Below are 24,811 nucleotides of genomic sequence, written 5' to 3' on the forward strand. Positions count from 1 at the left end.
AAGTTCTATTTTGGTTTCATCTGACCATATGACATTCTCCCAATCTTCTTCTGGATCATCCAAATGCTCTCTAGCAAACTTCAGACGGGCTTGGACATGTACTGGCTTAAGCAGGGGGACACGTCTGGCACTGCAGGAATCGAGTCCCTGGCGGCGTAGTGTGTTACTGATGGTAGGCTTTGTTACTTTGGTCCCAGCTCTCTGTAGGTCATTCACTAAGTCCCCCCGTGTGGTTCTGGGATTTTTGCTCACTGTTCTTGTGATCATTTTGACCCCACGGGGTGAGATCTTGCAGGAGCCCCAGATCGAGGGAGATTATCAGTGGTCTTGTATGTCTTCCATTTCCTAATAATTGCTCCCACAGTTGATTTCTTTAAACCAAGCTGCTTACCTATTGCAGATTCAGTCTTCCCAGCCTGGTGCAGGTCTACAATTTTGTTTCTGGTGTCCTTTGATAGATCTTTGGTCTTGGCCATAGTGGAGATTGGAATGTGACTGTTTGAGGTTGTGGACAGGTGTCTTTTATACTGATAACAAGTCCAAACAGGTGCCATTAATACAGGTAACGAGTGGAGGAAAGAGGAGCCTCTTAAAGAAGAAGTTACAGGTCTGTGAGAGCCAGAAAACTTGCTTGTTTGTAGGTGACCAAATACTTATTTTCCACCATAATTTGCAAATAAATTCATTAAAAATCCTGCAATGAGATTTTCTGGATTTGTTTTCGCATTTTGTCTGTCATAGTTGAAGTGTACCTATGATGAAAATTACAGGCCTCTCTCATCTTTTTATGTGGGAGAACTTGCACAATTGGTGGCTGACTAAATACTTTTTTGCCCCACCGTAGGTGTTTTTTATTGTCCAGATGGGAAAGGGCAGTGTGAAGTGTGATTGAGATTAAGTCATCTGTGGATTTGTTGGGGCGGTATGCTAATTGGAGTGGGTCTAAGGTTTCCGGAATGACGGCATTGATGTTAGCCAGGAACAGCCTTTCGAAGCACTTCATGAATACCGACATGAGTGCTACGGGGCGGTAGTAATTTAGGCAGGTTACCTACACATTCTTGGCAAAGGGACTAGGTTGAAAATGTCAGTGAAGATACTTGCTAGTTGGTCCTCGCATGCTATGAGTACACGCCCTGGTAATCCTTCTGGCCCCGCAGCCTTGTGAATGTTGACCTGTTTAAAGGTCTTGCTCATATTGGCTACGGAGAGCGCGACCACAATCATCCAGAACAGCTGGTGCTCTCATGAAAGCTTCAGTGTTGCTTGCCTCGAAGCTAGCATAAATGGAATTACATTCAAATTCAGTTTTTTGCAATTCCTGACATTTAATCCTAGTTAAAATTCCCTGTCTTAGGTCAGTTAGGATCACCACTTTATTTTAAGAATGTGAAATGTCAGAATAATAGTAGAGAGAATGATTTATTTCATCTTTTATTTCTTTCATCACATTCCCAGTGGGTCAGAAGTTTACAGACGCTCAATTAGTATTTGGTAGCATTGCCTTTAAAATTGTTGAACTTGGGTCAAACGTTTCAGGTAGCCTTCCACAAGATTCCCACAATAAGTTGGGTGAATTTTGGCCCATTCCTCCTGACAAAGCTGGTGTAACCGAGTCAGGTTTGTAGGCCTCCTTGCTCGCAAATGCTTTTTCAGTTCTGCCCACAAATTCTCTATGGGATTTAGGTCAGGGCTTTGTGATGGCCACTCCAATACCTTGACTTTGTTGTCCTTAAGCCATTTTTCCACAACTTTGGAAGTATGCTTGGGGTCATTGTCCATTTGGAAGAACCATTTGCGACCAAGCTTTAACTTCCTAACTGATGTCTTGAGATGTTGCTTCAATATATCCACATAATTTTCTTTACTTATTATGGCATCTATTTTGTGAAGTGCACCAGTTCCTCCTGCAGCAAAGCACCCCTACAACATGATACTGCCACCCGTGCTTCACGGTTGGAATGGTGTTCTTCGGCTTGCAAGCCTCCCACTTTATCTCCAAACATAACAATGGTCATTATGTCCAAACAGTTGTATTTTTGTTTCATCAGACCAGAGGACATTTCTCCAAAAAGTACGATCTTTGTCCCCATGTGCAGTTGCAAACTGTAGTCTGGCTTTTTATGGCGGTTGTGGAGCAGTGGCTTCTTCCTTGCCTTTGATGTTATTTCGATATAGGACTCGTTTTAACTGTCGATATACACTGCTCAAAAAAATAACGGGAACAGTAAAATGACACATCCTAGATCTGAATGAATGAAATATTCTTATTAAATACTTTTTTCTTTACATAGTTAAATGTGCTGACAACAAAATCACCCAAAAATTATAAATGGAAATCAAATTGATCAACCCATGGAGGTCTGGATTTGGAGTCACACTAAAAATTTAAGTGGAAAACCACACTACAGGCTGATCCAACTTTGATGTAATGTCCGCAAAACAAGTCTAAATGAGGCTCAGTAGTGTGTGGCCTCCACGTGCCTGTATGACCTCCCTACAATGCCTGGGCATGCTCCTGATGAGGTGGCGGATGGTCTCCTGAGAGATCTCCTCCCAGACCCGGACTAAAGCATCCGCCAACTCCTGGACAGTCTGTGGTGCGTTGGTGGATGGAGCGAAACATGATGTCCCAGATGTGCTCTATTGGATTCAGGTCTGGGGAACGGGCGGGCCAGTCCATAGCATCAATGCCTTCCTCTTGCAGGAACTGCTGACACACTCCAGCCATATGAGGTCTAGCATTGTCTTGCATTAGGAGGAACCCAGGGCCAACCGCACCAGCATATGGTCTCACAAGGGGTCTGAGGATCTCATCTCGGTACCTAATGGCAGTCAGGCTACCTCTGGCGAGCACATGGAGGGCCGTGTGTTCCCTCAAAGAAATGCCACCCCACACCATGACTGACCCACCGCCAAACCGGTCATGCTGGAGGATGTTGCAGGCAGCAGAACGTTCTCCACGGCGTCTCCAGACTCTGTCACGTCTGTCACGTGCTCAGTGTGAACCTGCTTTCATCTGTGAAGAGCACAGGGCGCCAGTGGCGAATTTGCCAATCTTGGTGTTCTCTGGCAAATGCCAAATGTCCTGCACGGTGTTGGGCTGTAAGCACAACCCCCACCTGTGGACGTCGGGCCCTCATACCACCTTCATGGAGTCTGTTTCTGACCGTTTGAGCAGACACATGCACATTTGTGGCCTGCTGGAGGTCATTTTGCAGGGCTCTGGCAGTGCTCCTCCTTGCATAAAGGCAGAGGTAGTGGTCCTGCTGCTGGGTTGTTGCCCTCCTACGGCCTCCTCCACGTCTCCTGATGTACTGGCCTGTCTCCTGGTAGTGCCTACATGTTAGGGACACTACGCTGACAGACACAGCAAACCTTATTGCCACAGCTCGCATTGATGTTCCATCCTGGATGAGCTGCACTACCTGAGCCACTTGTGTGGGTTGTAGACTCTGTCTCATGCTACCACTAGAATGAAAGCACCGCCAGCATTCAAAAGTGACCAAAACATCAGCCAGGAAGCATAGGAACTGAGAAGTGGTCTGTGGTACCACCTGCAGAACCACTCCTTTATTGGGGGTGTCTTGCTAATTGCCTATCATTTCCACCTGTTGTCTATTCCATTTGCACAACAGCATGTGACATTTATTGTCAATCAGTGTTGCTTCCTAAGTGGACAGTTTGATTTCACAGAAGTGTGATTGACTCGGAGTTACATTGTGTTGTTTAAGCGTTCCCTTTATTTTTTTGAGCAGTGTAGATACTTTTGTACCTGTTTCCTCCAGCATCTTCACAAGGTACTTTGCTGTTGTTCTGGGATTGAAGTACGTTCATCTCTAGGATGCAGAATGCGTCTCCTTCCTGAGCGGTATGACGGCTGCGTGGTCCCATGGTGTTTATACTTACTTTGTTTGTACAGATGAGCGTTGTACCTTCAGGCATTTGGAAATTGCTGGATGAACCAGACTTGTAGAGGTCTACAATTGTTTTTCTGAAGTATTTTGAGCAAAGAGGCACTGAGTTTGAAAGTAGGCCTTTTAATACATCCACAGGTACAACTCCAATTGACTCAACCTATGTCAATTTGCCTATCAGAAGCTTCTAAAGCCAGGACATCATTTTCTGGAATTTTCCAAGCTGTTTAAAGGCACAGTCAATTTAGTGTATGTAAACTTCTGACCCACTGGAATTGTGATACCGTGAATTATAAGTGAAATAATCTGTATGTAAACAATTGTTGGAAAAATTACTTGTGTCATGCACAAAGCAGATATCCTAACTGACTCGCCAAAACTATCGTTTGTTCACAAGAAATTTGTGGAGTGGTTGAAAAACAAGTTTTAATGACTCCAACCTGAGTGTATGCAAACTTCCGACTTCAACTGTAGCTCCTCTGGTAGGTTCGCGTCACTAGGCAGCTCGCGGGTGGGTTTCCCGTTGTAGTCCATAATAGTTTGCGAGCTCTGCCATATCCGACAAGCGTCAGAGCTGGTGTAGTTGGATTAAAACTTAGTCCTGTATTGACGCCATGGCTTCCGATTGGGATATGTACGTACGGTCACTGTAGGGATGACGTCGTCGATTCACTTATTGATGAAGCCGGTGACTGAGGTGGTACAGTGGTTTGTCCTGTAAAAGTTGCAGCGTACTGCAGCACAGCTTGTGTGGTGTTGCAGAATTCTATGGCATGTTATTTAAGTGCCAACCACTGGTACCATTAATGCTAGTTAGTGCTAGTTTGGCCACCAGAGGGTATCATTGAGAAGCATTTGATAGCCTTCAATAGTGTCTGTACTAGAGAATTTAAAACCTTTTTTGTAAGAACATAGTATATGGGACTGATTTTAAGAAATGTTTAATACATTTGCAGGCTTGTTTTCGAGTTGCTGTGCGTTTTGTTGCCAACCTGTTTTGCTACCTGACAACTTTACGGTTTTCACTTTTTAATTACCGTTCATATATTTATTTATTTTTTCCTCAACTTTTTCACTCCTGACGCTTTATCTGGACACGATTCGTCAGGACCTCCAACAGCCGAAGCTAAGTAGTAACATTAACATGATGCCTTCTAATTGCAGCCGCTGTACTCGCCTTACGGCGAGGATAGCTGTGCTGCAAGCCCAGCTTCAGACGCAATCGTTAGGCAAGGGTAATTTCAGTGTAGGAAAGGATTAAACAGCGTCTGTGGCACCAGTAAGTACAGATAGTAGTGTAAATCCCCTGGCACAGTCCCCGCAGCCGGACAACTTTCTCACGGTTTCTGGAAGGAAATGCTGTAGGAACGCTCAACCGGTGTCGCTCATTCAGCCGACAGAAACTTTCAACCGGTTTTCCCCATTAAGCAGCGGGTCGGAGTCAGAGGCCGATTCTTCTCTGGTCTCTACTCCTCCCGTTACGGGGTCTGAGACGCCGAAGCTTCCCACCATTAGCTCTGACAAATTGAAAACTCTAGTCATTGGCGACTCCATTACCCGCAGTATTAGACTTAAAGCGAATCATCCAGCGATCATACACTGTTTACCCGGGGGCAGGGCTACCGACGTTAAGGCTAATCTGAAGATGGTGCTGGCTAAAGCTAAAACTGGCGAGTGTAGAGAGTATAGAGATATTGTTATCCACGTCGGCACCAACGATGTTAGGATGAAACAGTCAGAAATCACCAAGCGCAACATAGCTTCTGCGTGCATATCAGCTAGAAAGATGTGTCGGCATCGAGTAATTGTCTCTGGCCCCCTCCCAGTTAGGGGGAGTGATGAGCTCTACAGCAGAGTCTCACAACTCAATCGCTGGTTGAAAACTGTTTTCTGCCCCTCCCAAAAGTTAGAATTTGTAGATAATTGGCCCTCTTTCTGGGACTCACCCACAAACAGGACCAAGCCTGACCTGCTGAGGAGTGACGGACTCCATCCTAGCTGGAGGGGTGCTCTCATCTTATCTACCAACATAGACAGGGCTCTAACTCCTCTAGCTCCACAATGAAATAGGGTGCAGGCCAGGCAGCAGGCTGTTAGCCAGCCTGCCAGCATAGTGGAGTCTGCCATTAGCACAGTCAGTGTAGTCAGCTCAGCTATCACCATTGAGACCGTGTCTGTGCCTCGACCTAGGTTGGGCAAAACTAAACATGGCGGTGTTCGCCTTAGCAATCTCACTAGGATAAAGACCACCTCCATTCCTGTCATTACTGAAAGAGATCATGATACCTCACATCTCAAAATAGGGCTACTTAATGTTAGATCCCTTACTTCAAAGGCAATTATAGTCAATGAACTAATCACTGATCATAATCTTGATGTGATTGGCCTGACTGAAACATGGCTTAAGCCTGATGAATTTACTGTTTTAAATGAGGCCTCACCTCCTGGCTACACTAGTGACCATATCCCCCGTGCATCCCGCAAAGGTGGAGGTGTTGCTAACATTTACGGTAGCAAATTTAAATTTACAACAAAAAAAAAGACATTTTTGTCTTTTGAGCTTCTAGTCATGAAATCTATGCAGCCTACTCAATCACTTTTTATAGCTACTGTTTACAGGCCTCCTGGGCCATATACAGCGTTTCTCACTGAGTTCCCTGAATTCCTATCGGACCTTGTAGTCATAGCAGATAATATTCTAATCTTTGGTGACTTTAATATTCACATGGAAAAGGCTTTCGGAGCCATCATCGACTCAGTGGGTTTTGTCCAACATGTCTCTGGACCCACTCACTGTCACAGTCATACGCTGGACCTAGTTTTGTCCCATGGAATAAATGTGGTGGATCTTAATGTTTTTCCTCATAATCCTGGACTATCGGACCACCATTTTATTACGTTTGCAATTGCAACAAATAATCTGCTTAGACACCAAACCAAGGAACATCAAAAGTCGTGCTATAAATTCACAGACAACACAAAGATTCCTTGATGCCCTTCCAGACTCCCTCTGCCTACCCAAGGACGCCAGAGGACAAAAATCAGTTAACCACCTAACTGAGGATCTCAATTTAACCTTGCGCAATACCCTAGATGCAGTTGCACCCCTAAAAACAAAAAAAATGTCTCATAAGAAACTAGCTCCCTGGTACACAGAAAATACCCGAGCTCTGAAGCAAGCTTCCAGAAAATTGGAACGGAAATGGCGCCACACCAAACTGAAAGTCTTCCGACTAGCTTGGAAGGACGGTACCGTGCAGTACCGTAGAGCCCTTACTGCTGCTCGATCATCCTATTTTTCTAACTTAATTGAGGAAAATAAGAACAATCCGAAATTCCTTTTTAATACTGTCGCAAAGCTAACTAAAAAGCAGCATTCCCCAAGAGAGGATGACTTTCACTTTAGCAGTGATAAATTCATGAACTTCTTTGAGGAAAAGATTATGATTATTAGAAAGCAAATTACGGACTCCTCTTTAAACCTGCGTATTCCTCCAAACCTCAGTTGTCCTGAGTCTGCACAACTCTGCCAGGACCTAGGATCAAGAGAGACGCTCAAGTGTTTTAGTACTATATCTCTTGACACAATGATGAAAATAATCATGGCCTCTAAACCTTCAAGCTGCATACTGGACCCTATTCCAACTAAACTACTGAAAGAGCTGCTTCCTGTGCTTGGCCCTCCTATGTTGAACATAATAAACGGCTCTCTATCCACTGGATGTGTACCAAACTCACTAAAAGTGGCAGTAATAAAGCCTCTCTTGAAAAAGCCAAACCTTGACCCAGAAAATATAAAAAACTATTGGCCTATATCGAATCTTCCATTCCTCTCAAAAATTTTAGAGAAGGCTGTTGCGCAGCAACTCACTGCCTTCCTGAAGACAAACAATGTATACGAAATGCTTCAGTCTGGTTTTAGACCCCATCATAGCACTGAGACGGCACTTGTGAAGGTGGTAAATGACATTTTAATGGCATCGGACCGAGGCTCTGCATCTGTCCTCGTGCTCCTAGACCTTAGTGCTGCTTTTGATACCATCGATCACCACATTCTTTTGGAGAGATTGGAAACCCAAATTGGTCTACACGGACATGTTCTGGCCTGGTTTAGATCTTATCTGTCGGAAAGATATCAGTTTGTCTCTGTGAATGGTTTGTCCTCTGACAAATCAACTGTAAATTTCGGTGTTCCTCAAGGTTCCGTTTTAGGAACACTATTGTTTTCACTATATATTTTACCTCTTGGGGATGTTATTCGAAAACATAATGTAAACTTTCACTGCTATGCGGATGACACACAGCTGTACATTTCAATGAAACATGGTGAAGCCCCAAAATTGCCCTCGCTAGAAGCATGTGTTTCAGACATAAGGAAGTGGATGGCTGCAAACTTTCTACTATTAAACTCGGACAAAACAGAGATGCTTGTTCTAGGTCCCAAGAAACAAAGAGATCTTCTGTTGAATCTGACAATTAATCTTAATGGTTGTACAGTCGTCTCAAATAAAACTGTGAAGGACCTCGGCGTTACTCTGGACCCTGATCTCTCTTTTGAAGAACATATCAAGACCATTTCAAGGACAGCTTTTTTCCATCTACGTAACATTGCAAAAATCAGAAACTTTCTGTCCAAAAATGATGCAGAAAAATTAATCCATGCTTTTGTCACTTCTAGGTCAGACTACTGCAATGCTCTATTTTCCGGCTACCCGGATAAAGCACTAAATAAACTTCAGTTAGTGCTAAATACGGCTGCTAGAATCCTGACTAGAACCCAAAAATTTGATCATATTACTCCAGTGCTAGCCTCTCTACACTGGCTTCCTGTCAAAGCAAGGGCTGATTTCAAGGTTTTACTGCTAACCTACAAAGCATTACATGGGCTTGCTCCTACCTATCTCTCTGATTTGGTCCTGCCGTACATACCTACACGTACTCTACGGTCACAAGACGCAGGCCTCCTAATTGTCCCTAGAATTTCTAAGCAAACAGCTGGAGGCAGGGCTTTCTCCTATAGAGCTCCATTTTTATGGAACGGTCTGCCTACCCATGTCAGAGACGCAAACTCGGTCTCAACCTTTAAGTCTTTACTGAAGACTCATCTCTTCAGTGGGTCATATGATTGAGTGTAGTCTGGCCCAGGAGTGGGAAGGTGAACGGAAAGGTTCTGGAGCAACGAACCGCCCTTGCTGTCTCTGCCTGGCCGGTTCCCCTCTTTCCACTGGGATTCTCTGCCTCTAACCCTATTACAGGGGCTGAGTCACTGGCTTGCTGGGGCTCTCTCATGCCGTCCCTGGAGGGGGTGCGTCACCTGAGTGGGTTGATTCACTGTTGTGGTCATCCTGTCTGGGTTGGCGCCCCCCCCTTGGGTTGTGCCGTGGCGGAGATCTTTGTGGGCTATACTCAGCCTTGTCTCAGGATGGTAAGTTGGTGGTTGAAGATATCCCTCTAGTGGTGTGGGGGCTGTGCTTTGGCAAAGTGGGTGGGGTTATATCCTTCCTGTTTGGCCCTGTCCGGGGGTGTCCTCGGATGGGGCCACAGTGTCTCCTGACCCCTCCTGTCTCAGCCTCCAGTATTTATGCTGCAGTAGTTTATGTGTCGGGGGGCTGGGGTCAGTTTGTTATATCTGGAGTACTTCTCCTGTCCTATTCGGTGTCCTGTGTGAATCTAAGTGTGCGTTCTCTAATTCTCTCCTTCTCTCTTTCTTTCTCTCTCTCGGAGGACCTGAGCCCTAGGACCATGCCCCAGGACTACCTGACATGATGACTCCTTGCTGTCCCCAGTCCACCTGGCCATGTTGCTGTTCCAGTTTCAACTGACCTGAGCCCTAGGACCATGCCCCAGGACTACCTGACATGATGACTCCTTGCTGTCCCCAGTCCACCTGGCCATGCTGCTGCTCCAGTTTCAACTTCCACCTGACTGTGCTGCTGCTCCAGTTTCAACTGTTCTGCCTTATTATTATTTGACCATGCTGGTCATTTATGAACATTTGAACATCTTGGCCATGTTCTGTTATAATCTCCACCCGGCACAGCCAGAAGAGGACTGGCCACCCCACATAGCCTGGTTCCTCTCTAGGTTTCTTCCTAGGTATTGGCCTTTCTAGGGAGTTTTTCCTAGCCACCGTGCTTCTACACCTGCATTGCTTGCTGTTTGGGGTTTTAGGCTGGGTTTCTGTACAGCACTTTGAGATATCAGCTGATGTACGAAGGGCTATATAAATAAATTTGATTTGATTTTATTTTATTTTATTAATATTATGTTGTTTCTATTAAAAAAATGAAAACACCTCTGGGTTTCAGTTAGGATGGAATGGAAAATATGGCACTGTCCAACATGATGGTCGAGAGTAGGCTACAGTACTTGGTTATTTAGCTGAAGAATCCCCGTGTCGTGCGGGCACGCGGGAGACCGGGATTCAATTCCCCGACGGGGAGGAAGGAATAGTCTGTCCATGTAAATAGGAATCTGACTTGCCTAGTTAAATAAAGGTTACACTAAGAGCATAATATTTCTAATTGTAGTCTAACCAATACCCAAATGGAGATTCAGTGAAAATAAAAATCTCATTGATTAATCAAGACCATATGGTTCACCTGGTTCACCAAATACTTCTCAGACAGAGTTCAGTGATTCAAATCGGAGGGCCTGTTGTCCAGACCTCTGGCAGTTTCTATGGGGGTACCACAGGGTTCAATTCTCGGGCTGACTCTTTTCTCTGTATATATCAACGATGTCACTCTTGCTGTGGGTGATTCCCTGATCCAGACGATACCATTCTGTATACATCTGGCCCTTCTTTGGACACTGTGTTAACAAACCTACAAACGAGCTTCAATGCCATACAACACTCCTTCCGTGGCCTCCAACTGCTCTTAAATTCTAGTAAAACTAAATGCATGCTTTTCAAATGCTCGCTGCCAGCACCCACCCACCCCACTAGCATCACTACTCTGGACGGTTCCGACTGAGAATATGTGGACAACTACGAATACCTAGGTGTCTGGATAGACTGTAAACTCTCCTTCCAGACTCATATTAAACATCTCCAATCCAAAATTACATCTAGAATTGGCTTCCTATTTTGCAACAAAGCCTCCTTCACTCACGCCGCCAAACATACCCTCGTAAAACTGACTATCCTACCGATCCTCAACTTCGGCAATGTAATCTACAAAATAGCCTCCGACACTCTACTCAGCAAATTGGATGCAGACTATCACAGTGCCATCCGTTTTGACACCAAAGCCCCATACACCACCCACCACTGCGACCTGTATGCTCTCGTCGGCTGGCCCTCGCTACATATTCGTCGCCAGACCCTCTGGCTCCAGGTCATCTATAAGTCTATGCTAGGTAAAGCTCTGCCTTATCTCAGCTCACTGGTTACGATATCAACACCCACCCGTAGCACGCGCTCCTGCAGGTATATCTCACTGGTCATCCCCAAAGCCAACACCTAATTTGGCCACCTTTCCTTCCAGTTCTCTGCTGCCAATGTCTGGAACGATCTGCTGGAGACTAACATTTCCCTCACTAACTTTTAACATCAGATATCTGAGCAGCTAACCGACTGCTGCAGCTGTACACAGCCCATCTGATCTACCTACCTCATCCCCATTTTGTTTTTAATGTACTTTTGCACACCAGTATATTTACTTGCACATCATAATCTGCACATCTATCACTCCAGTGTTAATTTGCTACTATGGCCTATTTATTGCCTTACCTCCTCATGCCATTTGCAAACACTGTATATAGACTATATTTTTTTCTATTGTGTTATTGGCATGTTTATTCCATGTGTAGTTTGTGTCGCACTGCTTTGCTTTATCTTGGCCAGGTCGCAGTTGTAAATGAGAACTTGTTCTCAACTGGCCTACCTGGTTAAATAAAGGTGTTCTCAACTGGCCTACCTGGTTAAATAAAGGTGTTCTCAACTGGCCTACCTGGTTAAATAAAGGTGTTCTCAACTGGCCTACCTGGTTAAATAAAGGTGAAATAAAAAAATAAAAACATTGGTGCAAAGAAACTAAATGCAGATTTACCCAACTCTGAGGAGACCGAAGGGATTTCCACAGGTAGCCATTCCTGAATTAAGGCCATTCCCTTAATTATGTGAGGCACTAGTTCCCAACCAGGGGTACTAGGACCCCTGGGTGTACTTGGCCTATCCACAGGCATTACATTAGAAGGTAAATCAGGGGTATTCTGAGCAGTGCACTTTTCAGTTGGTGGTACAGTAACCGAAAAAGGTTGGGAATCACTAGTGGGAGGTATGGCTGGAGTTTTTGTAAGAGAGCTTTATAGATAAAATAAATAATTGAATTGACCTACATAACTTCAAAGAGAGTCAGCCTACTTTCTGTAAAGAATGCAGTGGCAAGTACTGCACCTATCACCCTTAATAAAACGGTGTGTTACGTAATACGTGATAAGTGGCTAAGTTTGCGTGTGTGGGTCTCTCACTGCAACCTCTAGATACTCCTCCTTCAATATACACATATTTGACAGTATCTCAGCAGAATTGAGCCTTTTTGATCATATGCACTTTGAATGTATTGGTCCTGACAGGTACAGACACACAACCAGTAGGTGACTACAGTTGGCTATGTAGAGGACCAATCAACACCTTTACTTACTGAAGATTCTGCGTCATGACTTTAGAAGAAACAAAAGTGTGTGTGTGTGTACGTTTGTGTGTGTGTGTGTGTAACAGTACATGTGATGCATTTGCTTACATTATGCACCCACCTTCGTCGTCTTCACTTTGTTTCCCGTACTGCAGCTCCAGCCTTTCAGATCAGGCAAAACTTTACACTCCTCCCCATCCATACATGGATGCATCTGACACCACCACTTCTGGGCAACTATGGAAGCTGCAAGAGGCAATGAGAGAGGGACACAAGCAATTAAAGTGTGCCCTTTTACAAGTCAGTGAAAAGATACATCCACTAGTAGACTGCAGTAACAACTGAACCAACAAAAATATGTCTGTTTCTACAAACATGTCAATGAAAGTGAATGGAAGGTATTTTGATACACGACTAACAGTACAGAAGTGAGATCCTCCATGACTGACAGTACAGTAGTGAGAGGTACTCCATGAATGACAGTAGAGTAGAGAGAGGTACTCCATGACTGACAGTAGAGTAGTGAGATCCTCCATGAATGACAGTAGAGTAGTGAGATCCTCCATGACTGACAGTAGAGTAGTGAGATCCTCCATGACTGACAGTACAATAGTGAGATCCTCTATGACTGCCAGTACAGTAGTGAGAGATACTCCATGACTGACAGTAGAGTAGAGAGAGATCCTCCATGACTGACAGTAGAGTAGAGAGAGATCCTGCATGACTGACAGTACAATAGTGAGATCCTCTATGACTGACAGTACAGTAGTGAGAGATACTCCATGACTGACAGAGTAGTGAGATCCTCCATGACTGACAGTAAAGAAGTGAGATCCTCCTTGACTGACAGTAGAGTAGAGGGAGATCCTCCATGACTGACAGGAGAGAGAGAGATCCTCCACAACTGACAGTAGAGAAGTGAGGTCCTCCATGACTGACAATAGAGATCCTCCACGACTGACAATAGAGTAGAGAGGTCCTCCATGACTGACAATGGAGTAGAGAGAGATCCTCCATGACTGACAGTAGAGTAGAGAGAGATCCTCCATGACTGACAGTAGAGTAGTGAGATCCTCCATGACTGACAGTAGAGAAGAGAGATCCTACACGACTGACAGTAGAGTAGTGAGATCCTCCATGACTGACAATAGAGTAGAGAGAGATCCTCTATGACTGACAGTAGAGAAGAGAGAGATCCTCCATGACTGACAGTAGAGTAGAGAGAGATCCTCCATGACTGACAGTAGAGTAGAGAGAGATCCTCCATGACTGACAGTAGAGAAGAGAGAGATCCTCCATGACTGACAGTAGAGTAGAGAGAGATCCTCCACGACTGACAATAGAGTAGAGAGGTCTTCCATGACTGACAATAGAGTAGAGAGAGATCCTCCATGACTGACAGTAGAGAAGAGAGATCCTCCATGACTGACAGTAGAGTAGAGAGAGATCCTCTATGACTGACAGTAGAGTAGAGAGAGATCCTCCATGACTGACAGTAGAGTAGAGAGAGATCCTCTATGACTGACAGTAGAGTAGAGAGAGATCCTCCATGACTGACAGTAGAGAAGAGAGATCCTCCATTACTGACAGTAGAGTAGAGAGAGATCCTCCATGACTGACAGTAGAGTAGAGAGAGATCCTCTATGACTGACAGTAGAGTAGAGAGAGATCCTCCATGACTGACAGTAGAGTAGTGAGATCCTCCATGACTGACAGTAGAGAAGAGAGATCCTACATGACAGACAGTAGAGTAGTGAGATCCTCCATGACTGACAATAGAGTAGAGAGAGATCCTCTATGACTGACAGTAGAGAAGAGAGAGATCCTCCATGACTGACAGTAGAGTAGAGAGACATCCTCCATGACTGACAGTAGAGTAGAGAGAGATCCTCCATGACTGACAGTAGAGAAGAGAGAGATCCTCCATGACTGACAGTAGAGTAGAGAGAGATCCTCCATGACTGACAGTAGAGTAGAAAGATCCTCCATGACTGACAGTAGAGTAGTGAGATCCTTCATGACTGACAGTAGAGAAGAGAGAGATCCTCCATGACTGACAGTAGAGTAGAGAGAGATCCTCCATGACTGACAGTAGAGTAGAGGGAGATCCTCCATGACTGACAGCAGAGTAGAGGGAGATCCTCCATGAATGACAGTAGAGTAGATGGAGATCCTCCATGACTGACAGTAAAGAAGTGAGATCCTCCATGACTGACAGTAGAGTAGAGGGAGATCCTCCATGACTGACAGGAGAGAGAGAGAGATCCTCCACAACTGACAGTAGAGAAGTGAGGTCCTCCATGACTGACAATAGAGATCCTCCACGACTGACAATAGAGTAGAGAGGTCCTCCATGACTGACAATAGAGTAGAGAGAGATCCTCCATGACTGACAGTAGAGTAGAGAGAGATCCTCTATGACTGACAGTAGAGTAGAGAGAGATCCTCCATGACTGACAGTAGAATAGTGAGATCCTCCATGACTGACAGTAGAGAAGAGAGATCCTACACGACTGACAGTAGAGTAGTGAGATCCTCCATGACTGACAATAGAGTAGAGAGAGATCCTCCATGACTGACAGTAGAGAAGAGAGAGATCCTCCATGACTAACAGTAGAGTAGAGAGAGATCATCCACGACTGACAGTAGAGTAGAGAGAGATCCTGCATGACTGACAGTACAATAGTGAGATCCTCTATGACTGACAGTACAGTAGTGAGAGATACTCCATGACTGACAGAGTAGTGAGATCCTCCATGACTGACAGTAAAGAAGTGAGATCCTCCTTGACTGACAGTAGAGTAGAGGGAGATCCTCCATGACTGACAGGAGAGAGAGAGATCCTCCACAACTGACAGTAGAGAAGTGAGGTCCTCCATGACTGACAATAGAGATCCTCCACGACTGACAATAGAGTAGAGAGGTCCTCCATGACTGACAATAGAGTAGAGAGAGATCCTCCATGACTGACAGTAGAGTAGTGAGATCCTCCATGACTGACAGTAGAAAAGAGAGATCCTACACGACTGACAGTAGAGTAGTGAGATCCTCCATGACTGACAATAGAGTAGAGAGAGATCCTCCATGACTGACAGTAGAGAAGAGAGAGATCCTCCATGACTGACAGTAGAGTAGAGAGAGATCCTCCATGACTGACAGTAGAGTAGAGAGAGATCCTCCACAACTGACAGTAGAGAAGTGAGGTCCTCCATGACTGACAATAGAGATCCTCCACGACTGACAATAGAGTAGAGAGGTCCTCCATGACTGACAATAGAGTAGAGAGAGATCCTCCATGACTGACAGTAGAGTAGAGAGAGATCCTCTATGACTGACAGTAGAGTAGAGAGAGATCCTCCATGACTGACAGTAGAGTAGTGAGATCCTCCATGACTGACAGTAGAGAAGAGAGATCCTACACGACTGACAGTAGAGTAGTGAGATCCTCCATGACTGACAGTAGAGAAGAGAGATCCTACACGACTGACAGTAGAGTAGTGAGATCCTCCATGACTGACAATAGAGTAGAGAGAGATCCTCCATGACTGACAGTAGAGAAGAGAGAGATCCTCCATGACTGACAGTAGAGTAGAGAGAGATCCTCCATGACTGACAGTAGAGTAGAGAGAGATCCTCCATGACTGACAGTAGAGAAGAGAGAGATCCTCCATGACTGACAGTAGAGTAGAGAGAGATCCTCCATGACTGACAGTAGAGTAGAAAGATCCTCCATGACTGACAGTAGAGTAGTGAGATCCTTCATGACTGACAGTAGAGAAGAGAGAGATCCTCCATGACTGACAGTAGAGTAGAGAGAGATCCTCCATGACTGACAGTAGAGTAGAGGGAGATCCTCCATGACTGACAGTAAAGTAGAGGGAGATCCTCCATGAATGACAGTAGAGTAGAGGGAGATCCTCCATGACTGACAGTAGAGAAGTGAGTTCCTCCATGACTGACAATAGAGATCCTCCACGACTGACAATAGAGTAGAGAGAGATCCTCCATGACTGACAGTAGAGTAGAGAGAGATCCTCCATGACTGACAGTAGAGTAGAGGGAGATCCTCCATGACTGACAGTAAAGTAGAGGGAGATCCTCCATGAATGACAGTAGAGTAGAGGGAGATCCTCCATGACTGACAGTAGAGAAGTGAGTTCCTCCATGACTGACAATAGAGATCCTCCATGACTGACAGTAGAGTAGAGAGAGATCCTCCATGACTGACAGTAGAGAAGAGAGAGATCCTCCATGACTGACAGTACAATAGTGAGATCCTCTATGACTGACAGTACAGTAGTGAGAGATACTCCATGACTGACAGAGTAGTGAGATCCTCCATGACTGACAGTAAAGAAGTGAGATCCTCCTTGACTGACAGTAGAGTAGAGGGAGATCCTCCATGACTGACAGGAGAGAGAGAGAGATCCTCCACAACTGACAGTAGAGAAGTGAGGTCCTCCATGACTGACAATAGAGATCCTCCACGACTGACAATAGAGTAGAGAGGTCCTCCATGACTGACAATAGAGTAGAGAGAGATCCTCCATGACTGACAGTAGAGTAGTGAGATCCTCCATGACTGACAGTAGAGAAGAGAGATCCTACACGACTGACAGTAGAGTAGTGAGATCCTCCATGACTGACAATAGAGTAGAGAGAGATCCTCCATGACTGACAGTAGAGAAGAGAGAGATCCTCCATGACTGACAGTAGAGTAGAGAGAGATCCTCCATGACTGACAGTAGAGTAGAGAGAGATCCTCCATGACTGACAGTAGAGAAGAGAGAGATCCTCCATGACTGACAGTAGAGTAGAGAGAGATCCTCCATGACTGACAGTAGAGTAGAAAGATCCTCCATGACTGACAGTAGAGTAGTGAGATCCTTCATGACTGACAGTAGAGAAGAGAGAGATCCTCCATGACTGACAGTAGAGTAGAGAGAGATCCTCCATGACTGACAGTAGAGTAGAGGGAGATCCTCCATGACTGACAGTAAAGTAGAGGGAGATCCTCCATGAATGACAGTAGAGTAGAGGGAGATCCTCCATGACTGACAGTAGAGAAGTGAGTTCCTCCATGACTGACAATAGAGATCCTCCACGACTGACAATAGAGTAGAGAGAGATCCTCCATGACTGACAGTAGAGTAGAGAGAGATCCTCCATGACTGACAGTAGAGTAGAGGGAGATCCTCCATGACTGACAGTAAAGTAGAGGGAGATCCTCCATGAATGACAGTAGAGTAGAGGGAGATCCTCCATGACTGACAGTAGAGAAGTGAGTTCCTCCATGACTGACAATAGAGATCCTCCATGACTGACAGTAGAGTAGAGAGAGATCCTCCATGACTGACAGTAGAGAAGAGAGAGATCCTCCATGACTGACAGTACAATAGTGAGATCCTCTATGACTGACAGTACAGTAGTGAGAGATACTCCATGACTGACAGAGTAGTGAGATCCTCCATGACTGACAGTAAAGAAGTGAGATCCTCCTTGACTGACAGTAGAGTAGAGGGAGATCCTCCATGACTGACAGGAGAGAGAGAGAGATCCTCCACAACTGACAGTAGAGAAGTGAGGTCCTCCATGACTGACAATAGAGATCCTCCACGACTGACAATAGAGTAGAGAGGTCCTCCATGACTGACAATAGAGTAGAGAGAGATCCTCCATGACTGACAGTAGAGTAGTGAGATCCTCCATGACTGACAGTAGAGAAGAGAGATCCTACACGACTGACAGTAGAGTAGTGAGATCCTCCATGACTGACAATAGAGTAGAGAGAGATCCTCCATGACTGACAGTAGAGTAGTGAGATCCTCCATGACTGACAGTAGAGAAGAGAGATCCTACACGACTGACAGTAGAGTAGTGAGATCCTCCATGGCTGACAATAGAGTAGAGAGAGATCCTCCATGACTGACAGTAGAGAAGAGAGAGATCCTCCATGACTGACAGTATAGTAGAGAGAGATCCTCCACGACTGACAGTAGAGTAGAGAGAGATCCTCCATGACTGACAGTAAAGTAGAGAGAGATCCTCCATGACTGACAGTAGAGTAGAGAGAGATCCTCCATGACTGACAGTAGAGTAGAGAGAGATCCTCCATGACTGACAGTAGAGTAGAGAGAGATCCTCTATGACTGACAATAGAGTAGAGAGGTCCTCCATGACTGACAATAGAGTAGAGAGAGGTCCTCCATGACTGACAGTAGAGAAGAGAGATCCTCCATGACTGACAGTAGAGTAGAGAGAGATCCTCCATGACTGACAGTAGAGTAGAGAGAGATCCTCCATGACTGACAGTAGAGTAGAGAGAGATCCTCTATGACTGACAATAGAGTAGAGAGAGATCCTCCATGACTGACAGTAGAGTAGTGAGATCCTCCATGACTGACAGTAGAGAAGAGAGATCCTACACGACTGACAGTAGAGTAGTGAGATCCTCCATGGCTGACAATAGAGTAGAGAGAGATCCTCCATGACTGACAGTAGAGAAGAGAGAGATCCTCCATGACTGACAGTATAGTAGAGAGAGATCCTCCACGACTGACAGTAGAGTAGAGAGAGATCCTCCATGACTGACAGTAAAGTAGAGAGAGATCCTCCATGACTGACAGTAGAGTAGAGAGAGATCCTCCATGACTGACAGTAGAGTAGAGAGAGATCCTCCATGACTGACAGTAGAGTAGAGAGAGATCCTCTATGACTGACAGTAGAGAAGAGAGAGATCCTCCATGACTGACAGTAGAGTAGAGAGAGATCCTCCATGACTGACAGTACAGAAGTGAGGTCCTCCATGAATGATAGTACAGTTTTTCGTTTTTTTTTCTCACCTTTATTTAACCAGGTAGGCTAGTTGAGAATAAGTTATCATTTACAACTGTGTCGTGTGTTTACTATCATTAACTGAAGACTTATAGTTTTTATCAAAGATTCTCTGTAATTAAGTATTACGCGATTAGACTGATTAATCATGTAACCGTAATTACTAGGAAGTCGGGGCACCAAGGAAAAATATTCAGATTACAAAGTTATCATTTCCTAAAATAACTTTTCAGATATTTTATCTGATCAATGAGTCTTCGAATTAATTAATTATTTACTTTACCTCACGTTAGTCTCATTCCAAACGTCGTAAATGGTTGGTTATCTGCACGAACCTAGTCTTCACTATGAGTCATCCATACATCAATTGTCTTAAATCATTTATTTATTACTAACTAAGTAATTCACAGAAATGCATAAACAAACAAACAAACAAGGTAAATGTGGTTACATGAAATGATAGGAGAATGTGCCCTAGTGGGCTAAACCGGCATGGCGGCTTGTTAGACAAAAGGGGAAGTGGGGGTCGACTAAGAAGTCACTACAGAGTGATAATTATAACAATTGAAATGCTAATCCTTTACACATGAACACTCACTCATTCGGGAACAATTGCAATGAATATATATATTTACGCTCAGTGTGTCGTCTTGATCGCTGGTGAAAAGTTTGGTTCTTTTGTAGAATTGTCCGTCTCTCTCCCTCTGTCGTGGTTATAGCAGATAGTTCAGAGTGACATTCATTAGTTTCGTTGTCGTTCTCACAATTCCCCACAGGAGAGTGCAGATGCTCTCCGCGCACTTGGCAGGGATCGCCTTGACAAAATCGTCAAAAACTTCCACCTTTTTGACCCCGTTCCCGGGAAAGCCAAACGACATACGACATTCTTAGTAGACATAGATGACGCCTTGGATGGCTACCCAAATGCTATGAATGCAGACAGGCTCTACATTTTGAAGCGAACGTCCCACAGACACGTGACAAGGCTAAACTTGTGACTATGCTAAACTTGCCACGGTTTTGAAAATAGAATTCCGTGGTTCTGCGACTCGCAAACACGATAGCTCGTTGGCTAACAATATCAGACAAGCTCGAAATGAACATCCACAAGCCTACTATCACCGGCTTCGTTCAGCTTAATTTGGTATGCTCACTGAAACCGGAATGGAAGATCTATTACCATTTAAACAACTGTTCCTGTCAAACATGTCTCCCAACTTCATTAACTACTTGGACCCTACTGCCCACGTTGGGTTGCCAATCTCGACCCTCCGAGAACTTGCAAGCACAGCTTTTGAAGCATCAAAAGCAAGCTGTCCTAAGGGCCCGGACACCTCAACTTTCGAGCTTAGGCGGGAACCATCACTCGGATCAGAAGGTGCTGCATCGGGGACATGTGGGGTAAAAGATGAAGATCAAAGGGGGTGGCTACCACGTAACCACCACCCCGCCAACCACCGACATAATAATAGCTACGAGGAACGTCCCCAATCTAACAGATCCCGTAGAGATCAACCTAGCCGAAATGCCCCTGTGCCTAACTCTCACAAAGGGTCAGGACCTAAGGGTAACAAGCGTAACAAAGTGTTCAACAATGATCTAAACACTAACCAAAATGATCTAGAAGATCTGATAAGAGATGTACTGCATCGCAAGATATCTGAGAAGGATGACAAGGATAAGTCATCATGACTAGGCGTAAAATTGTTGGAAACCAAGTCCAATTTTCTTCTTCTTTTTTTACATTTAATTTGACCCCTTTTCTCCCCAATTTCGTGGTATCCAATTGTTTTTAGTAGCTACTATCTTGCCTCGTCGCTACAACTCACGTACGGGCTCGGGAGAGACGAAGGTTGAAGGTCATGCGTCCTTCAGATACACAACCCAACCAAGCCGCATTGCTTCTTAACACAGTGCGCATCCAAGCCGGAAACCAGCCGCACTAATGTGTCGGAGGAAACACCATGCACCTGGCAACCTTGGTTGGCGCGCACTGAGCCCGGCCCGCCACAGGTCAAAACCAACCCAGCAGAGGTGGGAATCATTCTCCGCGACGACCTCATAATTAACTGCAGAGGTGTATGTCCGCCTAGATGCAGAGAATGTGTACCATCAACGCATTCCACCTGCGGCGCATTTGAGTTGGGCCGGGGCTGACTGGACCAGCCAGGCAATTAACCACGCCCAGCTAGACACTGCCCATATGTTGGCCCAACTAATCCAGTCAGAACTAGCAGAACTAGCAGAGCCCAGGCGAGAGAAACGATTCGTCGGGGCGCTACTATCGATAGGGGCAGCCGTAGGGTCACTATTTTCCCTAGGTACCACTGCCGTCAACGCAGTCAGTCTAGCCACAGTCAAGAGGAATGTTAGGGAGATTACTGAAGAGATGCCACTTATCCAGCAGCAGATGAAGGCACAGGCCCTCAGGTTGCAGCATGTGGGAAAGTCTCTCCAGGACACTATTCTGGTGGTCAACACACACGCTACTCTCCTGAACAAAACTCTCCTGTTTGTAGGAAAGCTAGCAGAGGTCATGAACCATGACTATGGCCATGTCCAATTGGTTCGATTGTTACTGGAGGATTTTGTCTGTGAAGTTAGCTCTTCTATGGACCACTTGGCCATGAATAGAATCCCCTCATATCTAGTGCCCCTCTCAATGGTGCACAACATATTGACCTCAGCTACTTCAACCACGATAAGGCCATAACAGTCACATTTGGCCTATAGTCTGGGTTCGGCCATCCCAATACACGTTGATGTTGGTCGTAATGAAGTGGGATTTCTACTGACGCTGCCGGTTGTTGAACTGGAGAATATCTACAGATTGAAATGTAGGATTTTGGCGTGACAGTACCCACATAAAGATTGCCACGCCCCAGTTGTAGCTTACCAGGAAAACAACCCAGATTTCTATCTCACCCCTAACCTGTTAATGTGTACTCTAACCAAAGATGTCCACTACCTCTGTCCTAGCAAACAGTTTGTCAGAGATAACACTGAGCGTCTTTGTGGTATTAAAGCTATCACCAGCGAAGAACGCTGTAGAGCCAAACTAACAGCCAGGGATGGGGCCACCACCACACAAGTGGAGGTGGTAGGGAACCGATGGTTGGTCAACACACCGTTCACGTCCGCCACTATGACTTACGAACGCCATGACTCCATCACCCAATTGAACCTCCCCAACCAGACTGTGTTTGCTAAGGTACCTGAGCGGGCGATTATTCACATAGACGACCTCGCTATACCAACTTCCCGATGACAGGATAGACAGAGATTGAAATGACGGACGCTTTCGCTAAACGTTCCCTTGAGTTACCACAAGCCATTCAAAACCAAATCCAGTACGAGGGACCCATAACTGTTGGTCTTAGCGTACGGGATGAGGCACTTTTAGTTGACCAGACTGACTACAGACCGAAAGATTGGTCTGTCACCCGCTCTTGGACGGTGCCGGACAGTATCCTGACTGTTACCATGATCCTTGGTCTTATTTCCCTTGGCGTGTGCACCTACTATGTACACAGGCGCACACGTGCAATGGAAGACCTAATTAGGTCTTACACCAGGATCACCCATGGGACGGATCGATTCCGATGTTTGGAAAGTTAGCAATAGATCCTGAAACGCCCTTAGGGGGCCCAGTCCCAGCCTCCTCTCCTGAACTCCTGAACTCCTGTGCCCAATGTAATTAATGTGCCCAATGTAAGCTTTGGCCTTCTGGGGCCAAGTTTTTCCAAGTGCCTTAACTACTCACCTGCAAGTAGGATCACCATAGACATGACATTAGAGACAATGCCATGACCTTGGACATACAGTGGGGCAAAAAGTATTTAGTCAGCCACCAATTGTGCAAGTTCTCCCACTTAAAAAGATGATATGACAGACAAAATTAGAAAAAACATCCAGAAAATCACATTGTAGGATTTTTAATGAATTTATTTGCAAATTATGGTGGAAAATAAGTATTTGGTCACCTACAAACAAGCCAGATTTCTGGCTCTCACAGACCTGAAACTTCTTCTTTAAGAGGCTCCTCTGTCCTCCACTCGTTACCTGTATTAATGGAACCTGTTTGAACTTGTTATCAGTATAAATGACACCTGTCCACAACCTCAAACAGTCACACTCCAAACTCCACTATGGCCAAGACCAAAGAGCTGGCAAAGGACACCAGAAACAAAATTGTAGACCTGCACCAGGCTTGGTTTGAGGAAATCAACTGTGGGAGCAATTATTAGGAAATGGAAGACATACAAGACCACTGATAATCTCCCTCGATCTGGGGCTCCACGCAAGATCTCACCCCGTGGGGTCAAAATGATCACAAGAACGGTGAGCAAAAATCCCAGAACCACACGGGGGGACCTAGTGAATGACCTGGGTCGTCGCAGAGAGCTGGGACCAAAGTAACAAAGCCTACCATCAGTAACACACTACACCGCCAGGGACTCAAATCCTGCAGTGCCAGACGTGTCCCCCTGCTTAATCCAGTACATGTCCAGGCCCGTCTGAAGTTTGCTAGAGAACATTTGGATGATCCAGAAGAAGATTGGGAGAATGTCATATGGTCAGATGAAACCAAAATAGAACTTTTTGGTAAAACTGACCTCGTCGTTTTTGGAGGACAAAGAATGCTGAGTTGCATCCAGAGAACACCATACCTACTGTGAAGCATGGGGGTAGAAACATCATGCTTTGGGGCTGTTTTTCTGCAAAGGGACCAGGACGACTGATCCGTGTAAAGGAAAGAATGAAGGGGGCCATGTATCGTAAGATTTTGAGTGAAAACCTCCTTCCATCAGCAAGGGCATTGAAGATGAAACATGGCTGGGTCTTTCAGCATGACAATGATCCCAAACACACCGCCCTGGCAACGGAGGAGTGGCTTCATAAGAAGCATTTCAAGGTTCTGGAGTGGCCTAGCCAGTCTCCAGATCTCAACCCCATAGAAAATCTTTGGAGGGAGTTGAAAGTCCGTGTTGCCCAGCAACAGCCCCAAAACATCACTGCTCTAGAGTGCTACCACCGAAGCATACTCCTGGGCTACAATATCCGGACCCACGACCGGTCTATCGATGTCACCGCATGAAGAGGAATAAACACACTCACCCCATCTTGACGCCCCCCAAAGGCTAACTTTCTAGCCCTTGCTATCTCCTTGCTTGCTAATTCGGCCTGCTAACTGCTAGCTTGTTTAGCCCCGGTCCGCTAACTGCTACCTTGTTTATCCCTGGTCCGCTAACTGCTACCTTGTTTAGCCCCGGCCTACTAACTGTTAGCTTGTTAGCACAGGCCTGCTAACCGTCTGAATCGCCGCGTCCCAAACACTCACTGGACCCATATTTACTTTCTATCTCTTTTCGATTTTTTATTTGTTTATACCCTCCGGTAACCTGCCTCACCCAATGTGAT

General features: G+C 45.4%; 1 protein-coding gene across 2 annotated transcripts in view; it reads right to left on the bottom strand.

The window, feature by feature from the left end:
- Positions 1-24,811, bottom strand: part of LOC109865255 (chemokine-like protein TAFA-2) — a 161,197-nt gene that overhangs the window by 10,933 nt on the left and 125,453 nt on the right. The window contains exon 4 of one of the 2 annotated variants that reach the window (XR_002251558.2): positions 12,665-12,802. Coding sequence is in view for 1 of the 2 variants with exons in the window: in XM_020453391.2 (XP_020308980.1) it covers positions 12,678-12,802 (125 nt within the window). In the remaining variant the exon portion in view is untranslated. The remainder of the gene's footprint in view (positions 1-12,664; positions 12,803-24,811) is intronic. The other variant, XM_020453391.2, reaches the window with a different exon arrangement.

Source organism: Oncorhynchus kisutch, linkage group LG1, assembly GCF_002021735.2.
Source record: "Oncorhynchus kisutch isolate 150728-3 linkage group LG1, Okis_V2, whole genome shotgun sequence".
Lineage (NCBI taxonomy): Eukaryota > Metazoa > Chordata > Actinopteri > Salmoniformes > Salmonidae > Oncorhynchus > Oncorhynchus kisutch.